At 38.8% G+C, this 20,969-nt stretch overlaps 1 protein-coding gene across 1 annotated transcript in view; it reads left to right on the forward strand.

Annotated features, from left to right (window-relative positions):
• Nucleotides 1-284: 284 nt before the first annotated feature.
• Nucleotides 285-20,969, forward strand: part of LOC103609225 (phospholipase D1) — a gene marked incomplete at its 3' end in the record, with an annotated part of 51,439 nt that continues 30,754 nt past the window's right edge. Inside the window, exons 1-8 of the mRNA XM_008593581.1 lie at nt 285-471; nt 715-842; nt 2,786-2,931; nt 3,160-3,268; nt 4,538-4,603; nt 11,337-11,395; nt 13,533-13,625; nt 20,435-20,587. Of these exons, the coding sequence (XP_008591803.1) occupies nt 312-471; nt 715-842; nt 2,786-2,931; nt 3,160-3,268; nt 4,538-4,603; nt 11,337-11,395; nt 13,533-13,625; nt 20,435-20,587 (914 nt within the window). The remainder of the gene's footprint in view (nt 472-714; nt 843-2,785; nt 2,932-3,159; nt 3,269-4,537; nt 4,604-11,336; nt 11,396-13,532; nt 13,626-20,434; nt 20,588-20,969) is intronic.

Consider the following 20,969-nt stretch of genomic DNA (forward strand, 5'->3'; position numbering starts at 1 on the left):
AAATTTAGATGAGGGCAATGTTGTCATTTATTCAACATGGTGTGTCTTTTTCTCTCTTGTTTATGATTAAGTGCTTTCATTCCATGTTAATTTACAAGCTAGGAATTCTTTAAAATGTCAAACAGGAAATCAAATAAGTGGTTATTTAGGATAACTGAGGCTCACACAGAGCTAGTTGACTTGTTTTCATCTGCTGTGTCGAAGCCTGGATTCAGATTGTGTCATAGGGTTTTATTTGACCAAAATAATAAGTTTTTGTACCCCTTTTCTTCATTTCTAGCCCCTCTGCTTTTGCTCTGTCTGAAGTTAACATGTCACTGAAAAACGAGCCAAGGGTAAATACCTCTGCACTGCAGAAAATCGCCGCTGACATGAGTAACTTGATAGAAAATCTGGACACGCGGGAACTCCACTTTGAGGGAGAGGAAGTGGACTGTGATGTGTCTCCCAGTGATCCCAAGATACAGGAAGGTACAGACTGCTGATCTGGTGGGAGGGAGAAATAGCTCATCAGGGTTGGTTGGCAGAGCACACATTTGAAATAACTAGGACATGATTGATTTTCCTTGCACTTGTCATAACACTGGGCTGAGATCGCCTCTTAAGAGGCTTATTTGTTTTAACACATCATGATTCTTAAAAGGATGCCTAGAAAAGGCAGGTTATGCTAATGTCACATATTGCAATAACTTTATGTACTTATTTATTTTTTAGTGTATATCCCTTTCTCTGCTATTTATAACACTCAAGGATTTAAGGAGCCTAATGTACAGACGTACCTCTCCGGCTGTCCGATAAAAGCACAAGTTCTGGAAGTGGAACGCTTCACATCCACTACAAGGGTCAGAGCATTTATGGACTCACTTTTTACTTGTCAATATATATGAATTAATAATACATCGACTTCCCTTTTCCTTCCTTCTGGCTATGACCATGTTTTTAGGTTTTGGGGGTTTGTTTGTTTGTTTGTTTGTTGTTTTGTTCGTCTCTCACCTCCAAGTCCCTATCGTCTCTCCAGGTTTTGCTTCCTTTCCATTTAATCTTTATTCTCATACTCCTCTTTTCCCATTCTGGACAATGCTCTTTTTTCTTCTCTTTTTTCTTTTTTAAGGCATTTAAGGCAATTTATCAGTTTAATAAATTTCAAAGTGCCTCTTCCAGTTCTCCTGTCCCCCCAATTTTCTGTTTTATTTGTACTCTTGGGGCATAATCCATTCCACCTAGAATGTCAGATATAAGTCAAGGAAAAGTTTAGCTTTCCTTTTGCTTGTTTAGCAAGAAAATGGTGGTGCTACTTGGTTTTTAAAAGAAAACAAGTGAGGATGCTGGATTGGCTGGTGCTATTACCCTACACTACTGCTGAGAGAATTCTGCTGGCAGACCCTGCCTCTCTGATCTGTTCCCAGAACCCCATCCTGTAGTCTCCGTTCACACTTTTGCATTGAACACTGAAAAAGCTTTGGAGTAAAATGTCTTCATCAGACGAACTGGACTAGGAAAAGCTGGTAGTGTAAATACATTTACTCTGTTCCTGCCTAGATTTCACAGTTGCCATGTCTGCCCTGGGGGAACGTTGCTGCGGGGTGGTGGCCTTTGTCCCTTCAGGTTAAGCTCTAGCCATAGCGCAGTAAGGCCACCACTGGCTTCAGCCTCATGAGAAGCATAGGATAACCTTCCACTAGGAGCAGTCTTTGCTTTCCCCTTCCTCCTTGTCTTTTGGAGGGTGGCACGTGCAGCCTTGGTTTCCCAATGGTTTTGCCCAGTGTTCTGTCCCAACCTACCTGCATGTGTAGACTCCCAGTTTACACCCACCTTGATGTCCAGCCTTCACTTTAAGCTTTTCCTATGAGCTGTGTCCATGTCTCCTTGATACACCACTGAGCACAACCCACAAAGAAATGTCTCTAAGATGACCTTTGTTTTCTTATTTTGCCTGTCAGGTTTCATATTGAGAGGCAATAACATGTAGGGATTAAATGCACAGATTCTAGAGTAATACCTGTCTTTGTGTCGTGTTCTTGAGCAAGTTACTTAACCTCTCTGTTTCTCAGTTTCCTTTTCTGAATAATGGGTATAATAGTGCTTACCTATAGGTTTGTTATGAGGATTTGATAATAATAATACTGTACAGTATTATACTTATACTATGCAAGTGTACACTGTATACTCATTACTGCAGCAACTTTCTTCACCCACACTTCCTGAACACTGGTAGTGCCACAGGGCAGGGGAGTGGTGTAGACAAGGCTGGACCTTGGAAAGTGTTTCCATCCGAAAGAGAAGAGGAGAAGGCATGCTATGCCATTTGTGAAGATAAAAAGGGCTGAGCTGGTGCTCCTGGCATCCTGTATCTCCCACTGCCCTCTTACCTCCGCCGATTGCCTGTTCACTTCTTATCCTTGTGTACTAGACTCCTGAAGGCTAATGAGGGCCTTTGCTCACTGTCTCCTTTACCTGGTTTCTGGTTTCAGGTGTGTATGTGTGTGCATGTTTTTGTGTGTGCGCACACTTGTGTGCATGCCTGTGTTGGAGGGATAAGATTTGTAGGAGTTTGTCATCAGTGTGATTACAAATTTGTCTTATGTAATTTAACAGGTGAACATTTAAAAGAATAGTATTTCTACAATCACTTGTTTTTGAAAAATTTTTGCTTAAGTACTTACACAAAATAAGTAGGCTGGACTTAAGTATACTTCCATGTTACTTATTAACTAGCTTTGGTGCATTGAGAGCTTTTGGAATTTTTGTTATCTAAAATACCAACCATTTTTATTTATCACTGTAGGTACCAAGTATCAATCTTTACACTATTGAGTTAACACATGGGGAATTTAAATGGCAAGTAAAGAGGAAATTCAAGCACTTTCAAGAATTTCACAGAGAGCTTCTCAAGTACAAAGCCTTTATCCGAATCCCCCTTCCCACCAGAAGGTAACCATTCAGAATTAATTATAAAGTTATCCCAGTGTACAAATTGGACAGAAAGTGTATTTTATTCGTATTAAAGGTTAACTAGTCTATCATTGTTAGATATTTCCTATTAAATAAGCTCTTTTAAAAATAAGCCATCTCATGAAGGATATTATGAGAATAATTGCCAAAGAATAATCTAATAAATGTTTGTGTGTGTGTTTGTGTGCGCGCATGTGTGTGTTTTAGACACACATTTAGAAGACAAAACGTCAGAAGGGAGGAGCCTCGAGAGATGCCCAGTTTGCCCCGTTCATCTGAAAACATGGTTAGAGAAGAACAGTTTTTCAGCAGACGAGTAAGTCCTTTCACTGTTCTGTTGTTTTGAACATAATTTTGCAACGTTGTAAAAAATAGCATCTACCAAGGGGCAAGGTAGGACTGGCTGCAACTTTTCTCACCTACTGACTGATCACCTAGGCTGGTTTAGCTTCTCTGGAACTAGTTAGGCATCACCTTCTTCCCTAGGCCATGGAGAGGTTGCATTTTCCTAGAAGAGGAAGAGTGGTTTTTGTTAGGAGTTACATCATGAAGAAGCTGTCCTCCCTGCTGGAACATCCCTAGGTTTGTTGTGAGTCAAAGATTGAGCTCGTTGTTGTGGGTTTTGAGATCTACCCTTTTGCACGCGGTGGGTGGAAGATTATTTTTTTATTAGAAGATTAACAAGTAATTTGTTAATTTCTGTCAGTTCTGTTTTGTGATCTGAAACTTTTATGTTTCAAAGGGGCCATTTGATTCCTCCTTTTTAGTTATCTTGTTTAAAATCTTTTTAGGAGTCTGGACTAAATATTTTCTAAAATACCTAGACATATAAAGTTATACAGTTTTGAGTAACTGTGTGCATATGTATGAGTCCAAGTAAAAATGATTATGGCTATTAACAGTTAGTGATTCAGCAAAAAGATACTGGATTTTATATCATGGTCAACATGATTGACATATGTTGCTCTACTGCCTAAGCCTATATCCCCACCGTACCCCCCATACACATACACAGCCATTTTAACATATTTGAAATCAGGATACATCTTACTAGAAAGTCTTTTTTTAAAACTTTCCGCCTTTTTTTCCCTGAAAACCTATTGAAAAATGGTAGTGTATCTTTCGGTAAATTCAGTGTTAGAATTTTTAAAATACACGTTTTGGTAAAATCAGCAAAAGCTTTAAAATTACCTACTATGGGCAACTCCTATTCTAATATAAAATTCAGGGCTTGTCAGCAGTTTATAGAAGATCTAAGAATGTGGAAAGTTAAATAGCAAGAAGAGATTTAAATTATAGTTCAAGAGAACTATGGAAATAACACCCTAATGCTGTTAAGGATTCCTTGCCCAGTGGTAATATAAATAAATAATTGACTAACTTATAGAAGTTAAGATGAAATGATGATCTCGTCATTGTCACTGCTTAAATTTTTTTTATAAATATGACCATGTTAATGCTTATCTAAAATATTTACACTAACTTATAGAAGTTAAGATGAAATGATGATCTCGTCATTGTCACTGCTTAAATTTTTTTATAAATATGACCATGTTAATGCTTATCTAAAATATTTATATTACAGAAACAACTGGAAGATTACTTGACAAAGATACTAAAAATGCCCATGTATAGAAACTATCATGCCACGGTAAGTATTATTCAGTGATTTGAATTTTGAAGTAATTTATAAAATAGTAAACTGTCAGCTAAATTTTTGATCATTTTATTTACTCAGGTGTTATATCCATATCTGTATTATTCCTTGAATTAAAATAAATTAAATGAATACAAAATTGATTTGACAGCAAGGATCCAGTGTATGGTGACATGATGCTATTTTTAAAATTTTGAATAGAATTTGATATGTTTATAGCAATAGATTTAAATGAACTTGAAATGCTACTATAGGCTAGATTATCTAGAAATCAACCCTCTTCTCTCCTCAGACTTCCAGAATAATTCCAAAAAGCATGTCCAGCTCCTATGACAAATCATTGAGTAGTAAGTGATGAAAACAGCAGAGCAGAGTTGAACTCCCAGAGATAATGTGGGCATACTGCAATTGCCATCTGAGTGGCCTGCGATACCTGTAAAAAGCCTGTCTTTCCACGTGAAAGTGAGAAGGATGGGGAAAAGCTAGGGAAAGAAAAAACTCTTGAGGAATACAACAAAGGAGAGAAGACACAGTGGAGCTTAGAAGCAGCCACAGAGATGAAACTTGGGAGGCTCACACCCAGCAAGCAGGAGGGAGGAGTGGGCTTTACAGTGTCAGCAGACAATGAGCTCTGCCCTCTTGGAGGCCCTTGCAGGTGGGGTATTGGTAAAGGGTTAGCTTCCAACTATCCAGAAGTCTGGATAACTGAGAATGCACTGCATTATTGTATTTATGTCTGCACGTATGTAGGACACCACTGTAATACAGTTTATACATAACGCAGATATAAATAACGATAATTCAGTTCTGCAGAACTTAAGAGTAGCAGCAGTTGTGATTTGCCCTGTCGTTTAGAGAACGGCATCACATAAACACAAAATTAGAGACAAGGAAGCCCTCTTTGTGTTTAGGGGAGGAAGCGAGAGCGCCTGGGCCCTGCTGGGTTTCTCAGTGGCAGGAGCTGCCCTCCTGCTGTCTGGCAGCCTATTATTTGGAGGTTGGTCCAAATACGCATCCAGCTGATCCCCTTTACACACAACTGACCTGGGGCTGGGCCATGGCCCACCTTCTGCAGCAGCTTGCACTGGAATGTTCAGTGGACTTGGAGGAGCTTCTATAGCTTCATAATCCTGGACAAGTGTTTTCTCAGGGAAACCAGCAATTTGGTTTCAACCAGAGGATCTCAGGAGAAGGATGATGGGAGGGGTTTCTTCCTTTCTAGGACTTGGGAGCGGGTATGGTTGAAATAACATAACAAATAAGGACGGTACTGCGGTCGTTACTAACAATGCTTCCTCCTCTTCCTTTCTCTGAAATCAGCCATGCTGTTTAATTTAATAAAGAATTGTTTAAATGTGTACCAGTACCCAAATGCAATAGTTTTCCATTTCTTTTACTTTTTTGCCTGCCTGTGACTTTACTTTTACTATTTCTTTTGGCTTTATAACAGTACTTGGTGAATTCAGTCTTCTCTTTCCATGTATATTATTACATTTTAGATTCTAAGGTTGACTAAAGAATGTTTACATTTTTAAAATGTTCATTTAAATTACTTTTCCAGTCATAAAAATCTTTTCAAAGTTAAGCCATATTGTATTTAGAAATTCCAGCGTGCCTAGGGTGGGCCCATGGCTCACTCGGGAGAGTGCAGTGCTGATGACACCAAGGCTGGGGGTTCGGATCCTATATAGGGATGGCCGATTGGCTCACTGGCTGAGCGTGGTGCTGACAACACCAAGCCACGGGTTGCAATCCCCTTACTGGTCACACACACACAAAAATAAAATAAAATAAAATAAATAAGTAATTCCAGAGTGCCTTATAAACCTTTCCTTTGGAAGGCAAAACCTGGTTAACAACTGACTGAATATATTATCCTCCTTATTTTTGATGGCTACTGAGTTTATCCCCTCCAATAGCTGAATTCTCCAAAATGATTCAAGCACAAGATTCAATTTGTTATACACTAATTCTCTAACATCATTTTTCTTTCATACTAAATGTAATACATCCTAAAGATTAGATTTACAAGCCTCCACCTCATATTTGTGAAATTAGATTGGCATCTATGTGTTTCCTTCCATAATGGTGAGAAATATTAAAAGTCCCATCTGCTAAAAGTATATTAAAATTCATTTTTACAAATACACATGTAATAAATTTGTACTTTTGTAAGTATTAAATAAGCCTATTTTAAGTTAATTCAGGTTCTTAACCATATAGAATCATGGATTTTAGGTCAAGGGACTGGATAAAATATGTCCTTAATTTCTACAGGACCATACAGATCTGTATTTGGAATCTGTACTTTTAATAAATAGCTCAGGTGATTCTTACCATGAGGAGAGTTTGAGAACTAAACTAAAATGCTTAGAAATGTCTTGGTAAAGTTGGACCACTTTACAAAGTGGAGATAGACTTATTATGGTATGTGTGTAGTAGGATTTTTGCAGAAGGAATTGGGTTTAGGCTTCAAAGCAATGACTGTTTAGTTTTCTTAAATGGCCTTTGAAGTTAGACATGCACAGTTCTTTCCTCTACTTTTACATATGTTGGGTTCATACTCAGACAACTACCTTTTCTTCCATGATTATATTGACTTCCTTTGTTTTTAATTCCTTTTTTCCTCCTTGTGGTTCTGAAAAACAGAGCATCCTAATGTTTTTGTGAACTCAGCATCAGATAATTCCCTAGGAGATTATTGGTAATTCATTTAGTTTTCTTTACTCATTTGTAAAATGTGAACAAACCTATCTCACCTTTTCTCTAGGCATAAATATGTGGGAAAAAAAATAGCACTATCTAACTGAGTGGTACAGTAACACAAAAAATCTCAAACAGAAATTCCTTTTGTGTTCTGAAATTGTAATAGTTCTGTCTGTACTGTAGAACCCATAATCTGGGCATTTTGCTTAGAAATATATTTTCTTATCTCTAGAAAGATAAGCATTTTCTTATCTTTCTCTAGAGATTTCTTATTGTTCTCTTATCTAGAGAAAGATAAAAATGCTTATCATTCAGGGGATTAAAAAGAAAAGGAATAAGGAGCAGTTAAGTGTACTTCTTTTCTTACTTAAGACTAAAATCTGGAAATGCGCAATTTCTGAGAGAAGGGCCCTAAGCTGATAGGATCATATCCCTAACTTGAAGTAAATCATTTGACTTCTGTGACTCAAATTTCTTCTCTCTAAGATGGTGATTAGATTGAAATCCTGATTAAAAACTGCCCACAGATCAATCATCTCTGGGATTGTTCGCCTCTCCCTTGTCTTGTAGGACGGATAACTTTAACTTGAAGGGGGAGCAGGGAAAGAATGACGACTTACACAGTGTCTGCACTCCCACTGAGAACAGCTGCACTGATGTCAACAGCTGAGTCTGCAAATCAGGGGATGCATTTTCTTCTCAGGATTGAGTCTTGGAGTCAGGAGAGGCCTGAGGCCTTGGCCCAGCCTCTCAGTTTCCTCCATAGATTAGAAGTCCACTTGGTCTCCTGCAGTTGTGTTAACTGTTTTACCTGGAAGGCAGCCTTTCCTGGAGTCCCTGAGCCTATCTCAGGTATTGCCCAACACAATGCTCTTATCGTCCTTGTGTCTGATAATTTCCCCCTTGGCAGCTCCCTTGAATTTTTGCTACCTGAGGAATAAGGGGGGCCTCTGAAAGTCATTCTCTTCTTGTAATACCAAGATGGGTGAAAAGGGCAGTGTGTATATAACTGCTGGGAAACTTCCCGGGTGCATTACCCCTAGGGTTTGCTGCTTCTCTCTTGGCATGGAAACCTTTTTTGCTTCTCTGTTTTTCTACCTATTTCAGCATCCAATGGATAAGTCACATTGGAATTTTTTATTTGAGACTGCTTTTCACCTGGGGCCAAGAACATGACTTATTTACTTATTTTTGTATTTTAATTTTAATTAATTAATTTTTTATTTTAATTTATCAATATACAATGTAGTTGATTTTTGTGTCCCTTTACCAATTCCTCTTTCCCCCCTCCCTCTTCTCCCTTCCTGCCATCAACATCATATCTGCAAGAACATGATTTAATTGCATTTTTCACAAGTTCCTTTGCCAAACAACAAAAACAAAAAGGTATTGATTAGTACATTACTGAAGAGATCAATGGAATAAGCCCTATGGAGTATTGTCAGGTTAAATTGATCTTTAGTTCTTATTCCTGAGATATACCTGCCCAAGTGGAGAGTGGAATTCTTATCACTGAGGATGCACTGAGAAGTGTGGACAACAAAATCTTTGTTAAATTTCAATTTTTACTAATTAGGTCTGCCTCTCATTTGACATTGACACATTTCCTTTCAATTTAATAAATCTGTTTTAGAACAACATTTACTGTCAGAGATTTTTTTCTCTACAATAGGGCTGGTTCCTCCTTAAAATCTCTCTTTAGTTAAACTTTACTAAGCCATTAGGATAAATTAAATTTCATATTAATGTGCAATTTTTAATTTTCTACATTACTAATGTATGCTTTTTTATTTAAATGAAATTCTTTACACTTAGCAATTTTGTTATATTTTAAAATAATGATTTCTGAATTATTTCAGATAATATTTCTGTTGTCAACTATTTGATAAGAGCTATGTGAATAAGGAAATATCCAGATATTAGATAAGTGGTTTCCTTGATTTTTGTTTTCTACTTCCTGTTCTCCCATTCAAAGTCTGTGACTTTGCAATAAATTAGTTATACCTGTGTAGTAGTTTCTTCAGATGTAAACTAAGTTTGACATTATCTGTCTGCTCCCCAGAAATAAAGTGAGAAATTATAGTTTAGGATCTTCACACATTTTGGATTCTATGGTTGACAATCTGAATGTCATTTCTAATAACCCATGGGTTACTACATTTTCCAATTGGAAGACATTTCCACAAATCAGATAGAAAATGTATGGCACTAAATCACCACTTTTTATATAAGAAATGAAATGTAAAGACCTTGACTTTTTAAATCCTTATTTTAAGAATGCTGTGCGAAGGGCCGGCCCGTGGCTCACTTGGGAGAGCGTGGTGCTGACAACACCAAGTCAAGGGTTAAGATCCCCTTACCGGTCATCTTTTTTTTTAAAAAAAGAATGCTGTGCGAAGGGCCGGCCCGTGGCTCACTTGGGAGAGCGTGGTGCTGACAACACCAAGTCAAGGGTTAAGATCCCCTTTCCGGTCATCTTTAAAAAAAAAAAAAAAAAAAAGTAAATTGGAAACAATAGAATATCTAACTCTAGGTGTTTCGAGGATAACTTGAGGTCAAAGCCCTGCATATGCTAAGCATCCCATAATGTTGATTGTTTTTCTTTTGTGCTTCTACTTTTGCATCCAGCCCCCACCTACCTAGAATATGCAGGAAAATCAATTTGAGTAAGATAAATTTGTTGAATAACCTTTTGCTTGTGCAGCTTAGTTTTGAAGGTACTGACTTTGGTCTGTCTTCGTATTGAATCTACCCATTGATAATTATGTGATCTTGGACAACTTATTTAACTTCTCTAAACTAGGAGTTGGCAAACTAGGGCCCATGGGCCAAATCAAGCCCACTGCCTGTTTTGTGTGTTCTATTAGCTAAGAATAGTTTTTATATTTTTAAGTGGTTGAAAAAAAATCAAAGGAAGAATATTATTTTGTGACACATGAAAATATATCCTATTCATATTTTAGTCTCCGTAAGTAAAGTTTACTTGAACACAACCACACTCGTTCAGTTATGTATTGTCCATGGCTTCTTTCATGCTGCAATGGCAGAGTTGAGCAGTTGCAACAGAGACTATGGCCCACAAAGCCCCAAATATTTACTGCCCAGCTCTTTGCAGGAAAAATTTGCCTATCCCTGCTCTAAACCTCAATTTCCTCTTCTGTACAATGGGACAAATAGCCCTGGCTTCAAAGGGGTTTGAGATAGTACATGAAAAATGCTTAGTACAGTGCCAGCACAGAATAAGCATTCAATAAATGTTAGCCACAGCTGTTATCAGAGTATTTATAGTTTTTAATCTTCTTGTAATTTGTACAGTGAAGGTGGGCCTAAAATTCTCTTTCAATTCATTGAAAAATAATTCTGTCTGTTATGTCCGGTGTTCAACAACCCCCCCAGTCTTTCATCAACTTGCATTGCCTTTTAATATACAGTGAAGGTGGGCCTAAAATTCTCTTTCAATTCATTGAAAAATAATTCTTTCTGTTATGTCCGGTGTTCAACAACCCCCCCAGTCTTTCATCAACTTGCATTGCCTTTTAATCTTCCACTACCCTCCTTCACCTTATTGACTGTAGCCCAACTATTCATCCTGTCTCCTTCTTACACTTTCTTTGTTCTATTCCCCTTCATATCCCGTTTCACATGCCCAAGTCTAGTCCATCTTCAAGAACCTGTACCAATATCACTCCTGTCTTGTATTCTCTAATTATTTGTGTGTACACTATGCCACACAACCTGCTCCCCTCACAACAAAAACAAACACAAAAGAACACTGAGAGTAAATTCCCTCCACAACCTTCTTGGGCATGGTGTCTTAGGGCAGACATCACTCTCTTGGTTGTGTCTTAATTGTGTACGTACTTCTAATGTGCACTCTTTCAGGGCAATACCATTGTTATTGATCTGTGTAGTCTGTAGGGTACACCAGTTTATACACATAGCAGTACTTAATATGTGTTTTTTAATGTATAAATTTTGTTTTATTTGCTTTCTAAAGTGTGGATTTTTGGCCTCTTTTCAGACAGAATTCCTTGATATAAGCCAACTATCTTTCATCCATGATCTGGGACCAAAGGGCATGTAAGTTGCAGTGGACCTTTAGGGGAAGTGTGAAAAGCTGATAAGTGTTAGCATTTGATTTAGTGGCATGTCATGGTGATGGAGCCCGCCTGCTAGCTTTACTGCTAGTTTCTCTTCTCCCCAGAAGAGTAAGAGCAGCTGAGGGGATCTATCTATACAAAACAGGGCATCTCCTACAATCACCAATGGTGGGAACTGCTCCACTGTTTTTCTCATGTGCTTATAGTAGAGTCCCTAACCCAAGAGTGGGAGAGTTCAATACACGTAGCGAGTATGATGTGTGGGAGAATGCGTTAAAGATCAAATATATAAGATACCTCCGTCCAATTACGTAAACAAGTTTACTATTTATCACTCATTTTGATGACTATTTAAAAATAACACTGTGTAAAATATGTGCTGTATAACAGATGGAAATCTACTTAATAATTATTTTCCTTCACGAGAGTAGTTTGATAATAGAAAGAGCTTAACTTAATTTTAGCTCTTTGAGAGCATTGTTAGTAGTTGTTTTAAATTTTTTTCCCCTTTGTTTAGCCATTGTTATTGCTCTTTCTTGTCACATCTTTCAAAATCAAGATCTTACCACCTTAAAAGCTATAGTAGCCTTTCCCTACTTCCTTGGGCATGGCTCAGTTGCTAGAACTGACTGCAAAGGGATGCAGAAATGCTCGGGAATCTGTGGTGAGCCCCACCCTGGCATGGTCTCCATGGCACCTGAACCCCTTGCAGGCATGTGGAAATGTGCGGGGTCTTTTTTAGGTTGTCACAGTGACTGGAGGGAACAGTTAGCATTTAGAGCCAGGAGCCAGGATGCTTATGGTCCTGCATTGTACACAACAGAATTTTGCTGCTCCAAATGCCAACAGGGCTACATCAGACCAAAGAGCTTTTAAGATTAGCTGCTATAGCCCTGGGGCCCATAAGGGGACCCGAGGTATGCAGCTGGGAACCGGACCCCCCCCTCTTACAACCAGGCACACCACACCAGTGCCTCACGTCTGCCCGTGGACCTGAGGCATGGAGAAGGGGACCAGACCCCCCTCCCACAACCAAGTACCCCGTACCAGTGCCTCAGGGCCCACCTTGGGACCTAGGGTATGGAGTTTGGGACTGGACGCCCCTCCCACAACCAGGCACACTGTGCCAGTGCCTTGGGACCCACTCGGTGACCAAGGGCATGGAACTGGGGATCAGACACTCTCCACAACCAGGCACACTGCCAGCACCACAGAGCAGGCCAAAAACATCTCCTCCATGTGGATGGCCCATCACAGCCACCACAATAACCATGGCTGCCATGAAGGCAGCTAGATGCCATAACCACCACACAGATGTTCCACAAGCCACTGGAGTGAGTTGATACAAGGAGAGTCACCAGCAGAGATAAAGAAAGAAGGAGGATGTCTCCCTCCACAGAGCCCATTTCATAGTGATGGAAGAGACATCTGCTGTATGATAATATTGGGGGACCTGATCACACCTCTCAGCATTGGACAGATCATTTGGGTAGCAGATCAACAAAGTAACCATTATTCTTTCAGAGGGAGAGAAGAAATCTAGGGTGATTAGAGCGGGGAGGGGGAGAGAAAGGGGAATGGGGAGGGATTGGACAAGGGACATGAAGAATAATTACAATTTGTAACAATATATATGCTAGTAATATTGATTTGATCAACATATGTAAATGTTGAATCCCCAAAATATGCAAATGTTGAACCCCCAAAATATGCATAATCAAATATGATTCATAAAAATTAGAAAGAAAAAAGATTTGAAGATCCTATTTTTAGGAAAATATTTTTTCAATACAGCTTTGATCTCTCTGAGACTTTGACTCAGCTACAAACTCCTTGAAATTCTTTTCTCTTTTAGGGTTCTTTGGCATTGATTTCCAGATTCTATTCCTACTCCATATCTTTCTCAGTATCCATTGCTGGTTTCCTGGGTTCTCTTTATTTATATACTTCCTATTTGGGGCATATAAATAATTTTGTCCCTTAAGCTTTTAAGAGTGGGGAGGAAAGTCGTGTGAAAATGATGCTATTTATTTAGTCCTGAAGGGGAGACTGGACAAGCAAGCTAAGTGTGAGTTGGAAATTTGAAGATGATAGGGTTAATTTCATGTCTCTTTCAGAGAAGGTATGATAATGAAAAGATCCGGGGGACACAGAATACCAGGTTTAAATTGCTGTGGTCAGGGAAGAGCCTGCTACCGATGGTCAAAAAGGTAAGACCTACGGGTTTTGTGTTTGTTTTAGTAAACTGGGTATATGGGGAAGCTTTTCATACTAGTTTTAAAATATAAGTAAATTATAAATCTTTTGAAAGCCATGGAAGAGCAAATTTTTAATTGTATTTTAAATTTCATATCCCAGCATCCATTTAAATATTCTACCAAAAACTAGACTTGTAGACAGAGTATACAGATTATATTATATACATAAAAACCCAGTGGATCATAGGACTTGCAAATTAGCCAAAGAAGATACAAAAATGACCAATGAGCATATGAAAAGGTGTTCAACATCACTAGTCCTTAGGGCAATGTATATTAAAACTACAACAAGATACAATTTTACACTCACTAGGAGATGGACAGTAATCAAAAAGATGGACAGTAACAAGTGTTGGCGAGGATGTAGAGGAATTGGAACCCTCATACATTGCTGGTGGGGATGTACAATGGCACAGACACTTTGGAAAACAGTCTGGCGGTTCTTTAAAATGTTGAACATAGAGTTACCATATGCCCCAGCAATTCTACTCCTAGATATTTGCCAGAGAAGATCGAAAAAAATGTCTGTACCAAAACTTGTAAATAAACATCCGTAGCAACATTATTCATGATAGCCAATAAAGTGTAAACAATTCAAATGTCCATCAATTGATGAATGGATAAACAAAATGTGGTATATCCATACCACATTGGAATATTGTTCAGCCATGAAGAGGACTAAAGACTACTGATGGGTATGAGCTTTCTTTTTTTTTTTTTTTTTTTTTTTTTTTTTTTTCCGTGTCCGGCAACAGATCACAACCCTCAGTGTCGCCCCCGCACAGGACCGGGACCGGCAACGGGATCGCAACCCCCGGCACTGCCCCCGCGCCTCGCTCAGCCAGCGAGCGGGAACCGGTCTGCATGTGGGATCCGAACCCTCGGCAGGAGCGCCTCCGCGCTTCCCAAGCGGCGCACTAGCACAGTGCGCCACCGGGCCGGCCCATGAGCTTTCTTTTTGAGGTGACAAAAAGAAATTAAGTGATCATAATAGTTGCACGACTCCATGGATATACTAAAAACCACTGAACTGAACACTTAAAAAAATAAAAAATAAAAATTGGTCAGACATCAGGGATGAGAACTTTAGACCTAATATTTGTAAAAAAATGTATATTATGATAAGTGTGATATAGATAGAGATCTTTAATTCATATCTTATGTCTTAAACTAAAGACTGCTTGTGGAGAAGTAGTCTCATCTAACTCTTGTGTCCTGCAAGTTTTGCACATAATAGAAAATAACTATTTGTTGCAATAAAAATGTACTGGGATTTTTAAAAACTGTTAAAACGCTATTAAGAAATCAGATATAAATGTTTTATATCTGGATATAATATTTCCCTCAACTTGAAAATGGTATATGAGTTCATGTGTATATATGGAATTGAGCTATGTGTGTATTCAAAGTATATAATATTAAAACTGATCTACATTTAAACATATTTATTTAAAATATACTATCAGCAAAAATACCATTAAATTGGACTTTCATTTTCTGGGCTTTGAAAGGAGAGAAGAAATTACAAAACAAAGATTAGAAGATTAAACTAAAGAAAATTAAAAATCTGTTACAAAAAGAATTTTACTAAAATGAAAAGGGAATTAATATGCTAGAAAAAGTATTTGCTTTCAGATAAACTTCTCGAACTTGTATAAACTCAGGGTATAAGTAATATCACAGGAAAAACAGAGACTCCCGCTTAAGGTATCTTCTCACCCCAATTATACAGAACCCAGGCAATACTCAGACCAAATGCCCAGCAGGGACAGGATGGGGTGTAAGCCAGCCTGTCACTGATACTTGCTCACACCATGCCGCTCCTGGAGGCTGGTCCTTCCAGCACACTGGGGCCCTTGTGCCGTATCCTTCTGACCATTCTTTCCCAATCACTAACTTTGCCTAAGTCAGCTGCTATGTGCCATCCACAGTGTTTCAGACTTTAAGCACCAGTGGTTCTTTGACCATTGACTCTCTGGGCTGCCAGAGCCCTCCTCTTCCTGTGTGCAGAGTAGGTTGCAAGTGTCAACAGCCCCCAGGAGCAGCTCTCAGCCAAGAGCTGACTCCCTCCCCATCCTCCTTCCCCCCTCATTTGGGACAATTCTGCAATGTGCTCTGCTCTGTCTCCCAGAGCTCTCCAATAGGCTTGCAGCCCAGTTGCCCATAATAAAGTGCATGAAAATACATGCCTTGTGGCTCCCTTCCTTGCTCTTTCTTCCTGTCCTTCCCTACTTTAGGGAAGTGCTTAGTGCTTTCTGGCCCCTCCCTAATAAGCTCCTTTGTGAACTACTTTATACACTCACATCCTCATCTCAGAATTTACTTCTGGGGCAACCTAACCTAAGGCATTTACTCAAGGAATGGAAGCCTTGGTCTGGTTCATTCAGACATTTACTGAGTGCCTAATGTATACCAGGTTGCGTTCTAGCCACTGTGAAAATAGCAGTGACTGAGATGAAGACTCTGCCCTCGTGGAGCTCTGTTGGAGGGGAAAGGCAGGCAGTACTAAGTGGATAACTTATGTATGTTACGTAAACTTAGGTGCTGATAAGAGCTTTGAAGGTGGGGGGAGGGAGCAATGGGATAGTGAGGAATTTGAGGACTAAAGAGAATGACTTTAGCTCTAGGAGTCAAGGATGGGCTCACTGAGGACCCGTCTTTTGAGTTATAACCTCTATGAGAAGCAGCAGCCAGGAAAGATGAGGGAAGACTTTGTTACACAAAAGAATGCCACCTCTCTTTTATTAAACTTGAGATGAAATCATGCTTCAATCAGGGCAATCTAAAAAGATATGATCCTCCTTGGAATGAAATGTGTCATCACTTTAAATTGTGTAAATCTTTCCACGAGATTAAAGCCTTGGTTCCATATTAATATTTCCTGAGTCACATATATAGGATTTGAAATATCATCATATTAGATGATATTAGACATCATATTAGATGATAAAGTGTCACTGACAAATTAGCATAGAAAGTTTCTCACAGTAGAAGACTCTTGGTGTCTAAATGGTTACTTTTAAAGGCAACTGCTATGGGGTAAATGTGTTCCTGTGTTGGAAACTGTAACTGTTAAGAGGGTGGGAAATCAGAATATGGTATTTAAAAGGTGAGGTCTTTGAGAGGTGATTGGATCATGAGGATTCTGTCCTTATGAATTGATTAATCCATTCATGAGTTGTCACGGGTATGGACTGGGCTTTATCAGGAGAGCACACGAAAGAGCTCTTGCCATCCACGCCATGTGATTGCCTGTGTCACCACAGGACTCTGTAGAGAGTTCCCACCCAGAAGGCCTCACCAGATGTGCCCCCTTGACTGTGGACCTCCCAGCCTCCAAAACTGTAAGAAATAAATTCTGTTTCTTTATAAGTTACCCAGTTTCAGGTATTCTGTTATAAATGACAGAAAACAAACTAATACAGTGACCTCATTCATAATTCATTTTGTTCTTTTGTAGCCGTAAAAAAAATTCTGATAGCTTTCTATTCTATATTAACAAATTGAGGTAAGGCAAACAGGGCAATTAAACTTTCAACCAAGTTTCAGAGACTAGAAAAAAGAAAGAAAAAGAAAAGCACACAGGAAATTTCCTTCCACAATGTAAAACATCTGCTTAAACAGCATATTACTGAGCTACTTCTCTGCACCTGGTAGTAGGCTAGATGTTAAGTTTCTCATCTAACAATGTCTTAAGGGAAACAGATGTATAATGTTAAGAAATAAATTTAGCATTTACTTTGCTATGAGTTATACCAAGAATTAAAATTTTTAGATAGTGACAATATCTAAATAGTTTCATTTACTCTCTGGGACCCATTCACATGACCATTACTTAGGGGGAATGGTGGCTTTGCCTGAAGACTTGCTCTGGGCTGCCAGAGATTATTCTAGGCCCTGGGCAGATAGGAGTGGACATAACAGCCACGTTCCCTTTTCTCATGGATCTTACTCCCTAGTGCAAGAGACAGTCAATAAACAAGCAGACAAATAAATAAATTCAGATAGTGATTGGTGCTGTGAAGAAGATAAAGCAGGACAACATGGAAGAGTGGAGTTGGTGGGGCGGCTGAGGACAGCTTTCTAGATCGAGTAGCCTCCCTCTAGAGGAATGTTTAAGCAGAGGTTTGATGGACAAGATCACGGGAGGATCTGGAAGAAACAGTTTCTAGCCAGAGGAATAGCAAATGTAGAGGCCCCAAGAAGAACAAGCTTAGCAAGTCTGAAGAACAGTCAGATCAGCACGGTGGGAAATAACAGTAGGACATGAGCTGAGAAGGGGAGGGACGGCTCAAGCGGGCCAGTGCCCTGGGTCTGGGCCACACTGTCTTGCTGCATAGTTTGCATCAAAGGCCATGCTGGGAGAAGGGACGGTAGCTAAGGGGGGAACTTTAACAGATATGTGGTCCATCTGCTATATTTTAGCCTTAACCAAGTTTTATCAACAGGCAGCTACATTTCTGAACTCATAACTCAGCCCCATCAGAATCACTGAGTTTACCCTTTGATATCATGACCTTGGTATCTATATTGAGGATTGTTATAAGAATTCTTATAAAATGTATAATTTCTGCATTTGCAGAAAACTGTTGTTGAGAATATTGTCCATTATTTTGTTCAGTTGCCTTATGTTAGATCCCCAATGAGAAACTCCCTTTGGAATTTAGTTTGGGAGGAGGACACCTTTATTTCTTTAATTTATTAATTCGACCAGAGAAACCAGGAAGCTCAAACTCACGCTGGCATGCCATCTCTGTGATTATGTTAGCTTTTGTGGTTAGGTATTTGCTTTCTGTGACCTTGATGTTTCTCCTTTTATTAACCATATCACATGTATGCCCTTTACTGTAAGTTATCCTAAATCTATCCTGCCCCCTTTTATTGGGAAGGAGATAGCCTATGTCTTAAAAACCTAATTAATGAAATGATACTATGTGGAAATTAATATAGATTTGTCTCTATTCAATTCCAAATTATAAAGCCACAAAAATGCAATGTGATTAGCAAATTCAGTAAAGATTTACTATACAATTATTTTAAATACTGAGCTCCCATGCTACCTTTACAATATTACTTAATTTATATTTAGGTATTCCAACCTTTCTATTTCGTATGGAATCACCTAGTGTTTTACTTTGTCTTATGTGTGATTTTATGTTCATTGTTACCTTATTCAGTTATCAGCTGATTCACTTCATCACTATACAGCTACAGATAAATATGAATACATGGCAGCATGGTAAAGTTACCATTTGCACTCACTTTAAATGGATCCCATCTCTGCTCTCTTGCTCTTCCCCTTGTCTTGCCTGTCATCTACATCTTTACTTCTCAAAGTGTGGTCCTAGTATGGGCCATCACCTATGAGCTCGTTAGAAATGCAGAGTCTCAGGCCTGCCCCACTGAATCAGAATCTGCATTTTAACAGGATCCCCAGGTGACGTATATGCACACTGGAGGGTGAGAAGAGCTATTCTGTATTACTGCAGTAGCTTGCTAACCTGCCACACTACGTCCTTCATTCTTTCTTAATAAAACATAGTTCCAGTGATATTATTGTCTTTTGCCTTGCCAGGGCATGAGGCGTTCCTTATTTAATAAGCATCTTGGTATTTTTGTTAAAAACACGGATTCTCAGGCCTTTTTAAAGGTCCTGGGGTGGAGCCTGGGAATTTGGTATTCTTACAAGCATCCCGAGAGATTCTGATTATCAGACAAGCTTAGGAAACACTGGTTCCATGATACAAAGCCAGCCTCCTCAGCCTGGTTTCCAGACCCTCCTCAGTGTGGCCTTTGCCCATCTCCCCCACTCTTTCCTCTCTTGCTGTACTCCCTGTGACCCTGGCCACACCAAACTGTTCTCCCAACACATGCAGCATTTCCACACCTTAGTGCCTTTGGTAACTCTTTCCTCCATGGGGTTTGTACACCTTGACCCTCCCCGCTTCAGGGACCCTTCCTGGCCTCGCTCCGACACTCCCTCTTCAGGAGAACGCCACTGGCTTGTCCTCTTAGTTGGAACTAAGGACACCTTCTTCCTTGTACCCATCCCTTTTTGCTTTTCTCTTCTAGTGCCTATTCCAGGCGGCTGAGAATTATCATAGTGTGTGCTCCCACTAGCCTGGTAAGCTCCTTTGAGAGCTTTTGATTTATCTTTGTGCTATTTCCTCCTCTTCCCTAAACCCAGCTGTCCTTTTGCATTATGAAGCTCTTAAATGTATATTGAATTGGATGGAAATACTTTCAGAGATGTTTGTGTGCCATTGAGCATCATTTATTAAATGTCCTTAAAACTACAAATGATTTGAAACGAACAACAGAATACATGGAGTGTCGGCTGTTTACTGGATTCTTTAAAGGGCATTTTACTTACTGGTAGATTTATTTGCCTCTTTCATGATAGTTTATGTTAGCAAACACCAACCCATTACATTCTTCCAGTGGCTGGGGCTCTTTTGTACACTCTGTGAGCACTACCTGCCAGTATCAGGGACATTCTTCGAGGTTTTGCCATTAGTGTTTAAAGAGCTACTGAATTATTTTGAATTGTTTGGTGCCAATACTACATAGAAAAACATAATAGAAATGTTTTGTTTGTTTGTTTGTTTCATAGTGATTTTTAACAATAAATTCTCTTCGTGAAAAGTGAAATTATGTCTGTGGTCCGCTAGAGTGTTTTACTTAAGACTTGCCATAATAATTTGTTCCTTTTGTTTTCATAATTCAATACAATTTTAAAAATACTTGTTACCTCCTTACAGGTGGTTAATAGTGAAAGATTCCTTTTTATTGTACATGAAACCAGACAGTGGTGCTATAGCCTTTGTCCTGCTGGTAGACAAAGAATTCAGAATTAAGGTGGGAAAGAAGGAAACAGAAACGAAATATGGACTCCGAATTGATAATCTCTCAAGGTAGAAATTTCAAATATTTCTTCCAAAATCTCATAAAAATAAAGTATTTTTCTCTCAACCTTTTAAGCGAGGAGGTAAAATAATTTCAGTGTTAAAAATGTACTTAGAACTCATCCTCAATCAAAAGTAATTAATACTTTTTTGTTGTATATATTTTTAGGAATAGAATATCCTGTGTGCAGCAGAGTCAGAATAAATGTGTAGTGTGTTCCTGTTTTAACAAAATTTACTACTCAATTTACCAATTTACCCAACAGATAAAGGGTGATAGTTCATATTTTTAAAAAATAGAATAAAATTTTGCTTTATAAATTAGCATGCTTTAATTAACAAAACACCTAAAAAGTGATCTGATTTACAAAAATTCTGTTTACGTACAGAT

This window comes from Galeopterus variegatus, unplaced genomic scaffold, assembly GCF_000696425.1.
Source record: "Galeopterus variegatus unplaced genomic scaffold, G_variegatus-3.0.2 Scaffold9365, whole genome shotgun sequence".
NCBI classification, from domain to species: Eukaryota; Metazoa; Chordata; class Mammalia; order Dermoptera; family Cynocephalidae; genus Galeopterus; species Galeopterus variegatus.